This window comes from Marmota marmota, unplaced genomic scaffold (assembly GCF_001458135.2).
Source record: "Marmota marmota marmota unplaced genomic scaffold, marMar, whole genome shotgun sequence".
In the NCBI taxonomy this organism is placed as follows: domain Eukaryota; kingdom Metazoa; phylum Chordata; class Mammalia; order Rodentia; family Sciuridae; genus Marmota; species Marmota marmota.
The window spans coordinates 24563199-24569790 of NW_026000082.1; the positions used below are offsets into that span (position 1 = coordinate 24563199).

The following is a 6592-nucleotide window of genomic DNA, read 5'->3' on the forward strand; positions in this document are numbered from 1 at the left end:
ATTTCCCAGAGAAAGAAAGGGGAGCTTCCTGGGAGAAGAGCCTCAGAGATGGGAAAGATGCTGGGCCAGACAGTTCCTGCCCTGCCATCCTGACTGCGGGCCCCTGGACGGGTCACTGAGCCACTGAGTCTCAGTTTCCCCACCTGCACAGTACCATGTTTTGAGTTGATTATCAGTGAAACAAGGCACAGACAGAGCTCAGAGCCAGGGCAGGATAGATGTTCCAGTAGTGGTCCCCAGGTGGCACGAGACCCACAGAGGCAGCTGGACCGGCCCTCAGCCATCAGTTAATTGTTCTTTCGTGTCCACAGGGAGTCTGACTTGTTCTTTTTGGATCTTCAGACGCTTCAAGCTGGGGACGAGGGCTGGCTGGTGCTGGATGTCACAGCAGCCAGTGACCGCTGGTTGCTGAACCGTAACAAGGACCTGGGACTCCGTCTCTATGTGGAAACTGAGGATGGTGAGGCTCAGGGTCTGGGCTGGGTGTGCTCCCTTGGGGCTCCAGGAGGCTGTGCCAGCTGAGGCCTCTAGAACTGTCCAAAGTGGCCTCACCGGTTCCTGGCTGCCTGGCCTTTCTCTCTGTGCCCACTCTGAAGACTCCAGTGGGTTGAGAGAGTGAGGTCCTGGACACAAGGATGCCCTCAGCCAGAGCTGCTTTTCCTCCCCTTCTTCTGAGGAATATCTGAGGTGCTGAGAGTCCAAGTGTCCTTCCCCAGGAAGGGGCAGTTCCCCCTGCAAGAGGCCCTCCACACTGGCAGTTCCTGTGCTCCAAGAACAGTAGGGGGAAGTGGCTTCATCCTCAGGCTGAGTGAGGGGCTGTGGTTGGAATCCCAGCTGCCTGAGGTCCTAAGTTGGTGACATACTTACCTTCCCAAGACTCAGTTTCCTCATCCACAGAATGAGGTTCCCTCTCTCTTTCACATACAGGAATTTGGGGGAGCATGCCTTTATACCAGGCAGTGGATGGAAAGGCCAAGGCCAGCACAAGATTGGTCTGTCTGAGGTCCAGTGAGAGGGCCACATGGAGGAGCAGAGGGCAGGAGGGAGACCTAGGAAGGAGACTGAGGGTGGGCAAGGGTCACTGTGAGCCCGGGTAAAAGCCGGGCCAGGCGTTTGGGGTTTCTAAGGGTAGTTTAGCAGCAATGGGTGATAATAGGTTCTGCCAAAGGTTTTTTGAAAAGCACGCTCTGAGATTCCCCGCTCAAGAAGGGGGAGCTTAACTCGCCACAGGTGTGGGTGCACTCACTGCAGGGTGTCAGCGGAAATAAGCCAGTGTGAGCGCCTGGCACCACTGAATGCTGTGACGGGCGCCTATCACCTTCAAACACCATCCCAGTCAGGTCACCCTGCAGTGCTCTAGCTCCTGAGTTTCAGGAAGCTCGGCAGGGTTTGGGTTTCGGTGGGGAGCAGGGATAGTGGTGGCGCCCCTACGCAGAGCGCGCCCCAGGCGGCGTCCGGGATGCGGCGCCCTCCCTGCGGCCAGAGGAACACTCTCCTGGTGCAGCCGACCTGTTCTGACCTCAGAACCCCACTGACCGTGGCGGGGCTGCGGCTCCACGTCCCTGCCAGTCGCTTGGGCCAGCGCTGTCCCAGGGTTGCGCCCGCCGCTCCGCCACCAGCCCTTGGTCCGGCGCCTAGTTCTACACGGACGCGGAGGAGACGGTGAAGGACATCCGCAACCGGGCGACCTTCATGCTGGGAGCGGGGGTGTTCGGGCTCTGCGGGAACCCCGAGAACCTGATGGCCGCGTTGCTGAGGACCGCCCAGAGGGACCTGAAGTGGTGAGCAGCAACGTGGGCGTGGACGACTTCGGCCTGGGCCTCTTCCTAGCCACCAAGCAGGTCCGCAGCGTGGTCTGCTCCCACCTGGGCGAAAACACGCTGTGCGAGCAGCGGTAGCTGGAGGGCGAGCTGGACCTGGGGCTGACGCCGCAGGGCACCCTGGCCGAGCGCCTCCACGCCCACGGACTACCGCAAGCTAGTGCAGGAAGGTGGCAGCCTGGCCATCCCCAGCCAGCTGCGAGAGGTGAGAGAGTTCCGGGGCCAGCACTACCTCCTGGAGCACGCCTCAGGGAGGACTTGGCCTTGGTGAAGGGGTGGACAGTGCCGGCAACGTGATCTTCAAGGGAAGCGCCAGGACCTTCAACGTGCCCAAGTGCAAGGCTGCGATGTCACGGTTGTGGAAGTGGAAGAAATCGTGGACGTGGGGACTTTTCTCCCATTCACGTTCCCACCATATATGTGATCGCGTGATAAAGGGGCCGAAATAAGAGGGAAAAAAAGAGAGAGAGAGATTTTAGTCCTGTGGAGCAAAGAAGATGGGAAAGCCCCGCTGAGAGAAGACTTAAGGATGCTCATGATCAAATGCTCGGCTCTTGAATCTGAGGACCGCTTATATGCCAATCTGAGCATCTGAATCACTCTCTTGGCCAGCAACTTCGTCAGCCCTGACATGACAGTTTATCTGCACAGTGACAAAGGAATCCTGGGCTTGGGCCCATTCTTATCGAAAGATGATGTGGATCCAGATGTCATCAACGCAGGCAAGCAGACTGTCACTTTGTTCCCAGCAATGACTCCTCTGCCATGATTCGCAGGGGACACATCAAACTGATCATACTGGGCACCATGCAGGTTTCTAAATACGTCGACCTGGCCAACTGGATGATACCGGGAAAGAAGGTGAAAGGAGTGGGCAGGGCCATGGATTTGGTATCTGGTGACAAGACCAAAGTATTGGTCACCATGGAGCACTGCACCAAGGCAAAGACCCTCAAATTGTGAGAAAGTGCACATTGCCGCTATCGAGGAAGCGCTCCGTGGACCGCATCATCACTGAGAGGGCTGTGTTTGACTGCTTGGAAACAGGAGGCTGACGCTGGTGGAGCTCTGGGAATGGCTCCACAGAGGACAAGGTCAAGATCAGCACAGGCTGCACCTTCGCTGTGTCTTTGAACCTCAAGCCCATGGAGCAGGTGGCTATGTGAGGCCCCCAGCCAAATGTGTGCGGGCTGGAGCTCACCTCCAGGAATTTACTAGGGAGGGAGACGGTAGCTGCCTGAGGGCGCTGCACAGCGCTTGGCTCCCTGCAGAGGCTCCTCAGGCCTTCTGCTGCCAGATAGACTGTTCTCTCAAGAGCGATGTGACTTTCATTAAAAACAAAAGGAAACAGCTAAGCTCACTCGTGTGTCCTGCGAGTGCTGCAGAGCTCTCTGCCACGCGGTACTCTCTCACACAGAATTTCATTCCAGTGCCCCCCTTTTCATTTTTTGAGACAAAACCTTGGAACATGCAGCCCTCCTCCCTCAGCATCCCAGTAGTGTGGATAACAGGCGTGTGCACCACACCCAGTTGTAAGGTGTCATTTTATTTCCTTGAAAAACGCACAAACCTAAGTGCGACTTTGTGAGCAGAAGTGATGTTGCCCTCATGAGAGCCTTTCCTTTAGGCCCTCTGACTTTTCCTCCAAGGTCCTGCATTCTGTTCCTAGTTTTGTTTCTTGCGTCCGCCCTCATCCATGCACACTCTTCCTGGTAGGAAATGGATGTCTTTATAGGAGGAAGGCAGGGCTGTCTCCAGGGTAGGGGACCTGTGAGTGGGAGAGACTGAGGTGGGGGCAGTGGGTGCTGGCAGTCTACCTGGAAGGAGCCTGTATAAATAAACAGTCCCCCTGTTGCCAAAGGCTGCGGTTTATCACAGGGCAAGTTCTAGAAACCCCACCCATGGCCTGGGCAGGTTCTTTCCAGTTAAATTGCAGTGTCCCATGCAATCCACACAGATTCTGTTCTGGAGGCCCAAACTGACCTTGGGTGAAATAGTCCCTGAGAGCCCAAAAGGGGCTCTGGATATGTCATCCTGAATGCATAGTCTCACAATCTAAAGTGAAAAAAAAATGTATAGAATTTTCTTTTTTTTGTGTGTGTGTGTGTGTGTGTGTGAAAGAGAGAGAGAGAGAGAGAGAGAGCGCACACACGTGCGTGCTGTGAAGGCCTAGTCTGGAAGGCAGTGTGCACTTATCGAGTGCAGCTCCAGAGGCCTCATAGTCCAGAGACCTTGCTTTTAGCTGCAGTTCCATCTGCAGCTGGTGGCATTTCTGAGGACCCCATTTGAGCTTCACTCCAAGGGTGACAGGTCCTGCCTGTGATTTGGGTGGGAATAGCCTGGGGTGTGAGGGAAGTGGCAGGGACCACATCCAGGTGGGGGTGGATGGCATATCCCTGAGTGCACTATGTGGTCCCTCCTGGTGCTTCTGGGGGACCTGATCTGCCCTGGGGGTCAGGAGAAGTCTCCAGCTGCAGTGCTGGGAAGGCAGGCTCATGGGAGAGCTGCCAGGAGAGTGAGGAGAGAGCTGACATAAAGGATGGAAGTAGGCCTGGGACACTCTTGGGATTCCCTTGGGGTTTCAATAGGCCCCTGAATTCTCTTTCATGTGGTTCCAGGGTTACTTCCACTCAGGCTGAGGTGGGGCAGGGGCTGCAGGAAGAGCAAGCTGGCATCAGAACAGAAAGAAGCCTTAGGGAGGAGATATGGGGCAAAATTTGGCCTAAGACAGTGTTGGTATGCCCAAGGGCTTAAGCGCTGCCAGGGGTCAGGATAGGCCAGGTGAGGTGCCAGCCCATCTGGCCTTAATGGGAAGGCTTAGACATGAGGTGAGGATGGGGCCTCATGGTGTTCCATACAGGTCCATGGGGGAAGACCACAGTGTACCCCACAGCAAGAATAAAGGGGTGGCATACCCACCAGCACCTTCACATGCTCAGGTCAGCAGCACAGCCCTGGGCCCCAGAGTCTCCTGAAGCCCCCACCTCTGCCTTTTTGGGATGGGGTTTGCCCAGTGCTGGGCATCCTGGGGCCACTGCCAGGCCTGCCTGGGCCTTGTCTGCAGCCAGTGGGAGCCAGGGCCCTGCCCAAGGATGGGGCAGATGAAGAGCAGAGCTGGTGGGTAAGGGAGACTTTGTCCTGGGGAAGAGGTGACCTCCCCAGACCTGCCAGATGCAGAGCACTGAGAGATGACCAGTGTCTGTCCTCTTGCCCTGCTGTCCCTACTCCAGCCAGGCCTCTGCTGAGGAGGGAGCAGCTGCCTGCTTTGGCCCCTCTGGGCCTTAGTTTTTGTTCCTGTAAAGTACAAACCTTGGGTTGGCTGCATCCAAGGGCCCTCAATTCAGCTCACCTGGCTATGGGAGCCCCCAGAAGTCCCCAAACCCTACCAAGGCCACCCTTAAGGAGCCTGTACAGGTCTGCTGTGTAACTGTTTTCATGTGGCTTGTGATCTGTGCCTACAGACCACTTGAGACCCTTGAACACAGCCTGGAGCATGGACAGCCCTCCTGGTCATGGGGTAGCCAGGGCCCAGGGTTCCTGAGGAGGGCACCAGTGGTACACACAGGCTGGATCTTGCCCTGGGTCTGAGGCCACTGTCAGCCAGTCTGTGGGGACTACTCTAGTGCCCACGCTGTGACTGTCACCACCCTCCCTGCTCATTGTCACTCCACCTGTCCCTGTGGTGACCTCCCTTGCCTTTTCTTCTGCACCTGTGGCTCTGCCTCCACATAGCTGCTTCCCCACCATAACCCACATGCCCCTCAGGGCTTCTCTCTGGGCCAAGTGCCGGCCAGCACTTGCAGGTCACAGCCCCTGTCTCAACATATCTCATCCACATTCCTGAGAAGGAGCCTCACAGGCCCAGTTCATTTGTTTGTGGCAGGTGATGCCATAGGTCAAAGGTTGGTCTCTGAGTTTCATCGAGTGGCCAGTGGACACCTGGTCTGAGGCCTAGCAGCTGAAGGACTGACTTTGGGTGGGGCAGCCAGTGTCCTTGACCTGTGGTGTGGAATGGAGAACCCAGTGGCTCCAGGTGGAATAAATAAGCCTGTATATACAATGTGCATATAAATGTATCATGTGTGTGAGTGTGTGTGTGTTTCTATGCACATGTAATGAGTGTATGTGGATGGATATGTGTGTGTTGGTGCTTAGACCCGGAGGTGAAATGGACTCATGTGAACTGAGAGATGGGTGCTGTTGAGAAAGACGAAAATGAGCAGCTATCGTATTTCTGTGGCTCAGTGTGAGAAGCTTCATGAAGGTGCAGAGGGAAGAGGTCCCCATCGTGCTCTTCATACCGAAAGCCAGACAAGAACCTCAGGATGAGCTAATACCTAAGGAGATTAGGGTGGATCTGCTCAAAGAGGCTTTATCATTTGACAGGTTTGTAGTGGAGACGTTTGTCAACAACTGGGAGAAGGTTTACCTTAGAAAGCTGGAAAATAGACCTCTTTGCTGTGTTGACAACTGTGTGGAGTGTGCATCATGAAAACAGCCAGGGAAAAGGACAGTGAGCGGTGGGAGTTGGGGAGGGGTTTCCTCTCAAGAGTTTCTCTACTGTGGTTATTACCCCTGCTCACAGTAAAAAAAGAAGAAAAAAAAAAAAGGAAGAAAGAAAGAAAGGAAAAAGAGCAGAGGCCATGTGCAGGGCGTCCAGCACAGGGTGGTTCTGCTGGCACCTCCAGGGTGAACGGGCTTTTCATGGCATCCTCAGCTGGTAGCAGTGAGGGGGTGAAATCCTGTCTTTGAGGCTCCACTCATCCTAGGGC

General features: G+C 55.5%; 1 protein-coding gene across 1 annotated transcript; it reads left to right on the top strand.

Moving 5' to 3' along the window:
• Window positions 1-1459: 1459 nt before the first annotated feature.
• Oxct2 (3-oxoacid CoA-transferase 2) lies at window positions 1460-6456 on the top strand. Its single transcript, XM_048782697.1, is given in 9 exon segments — window positions 1460-1594; window positions 1639-1777; window positions 1780-1954; window positions 1956-2065; window positions 2068-2097; window positions 2100-2162; window positions 2165-2566; window positions 2569-2760; window positions 2763-6456. Coding segments are annotated over 9 exon segments (1470 nt in total). The 3' UTR covers window positions 2987-6456.
• Window positions 6457-6592: the final 136 nt, after the last annotated feature.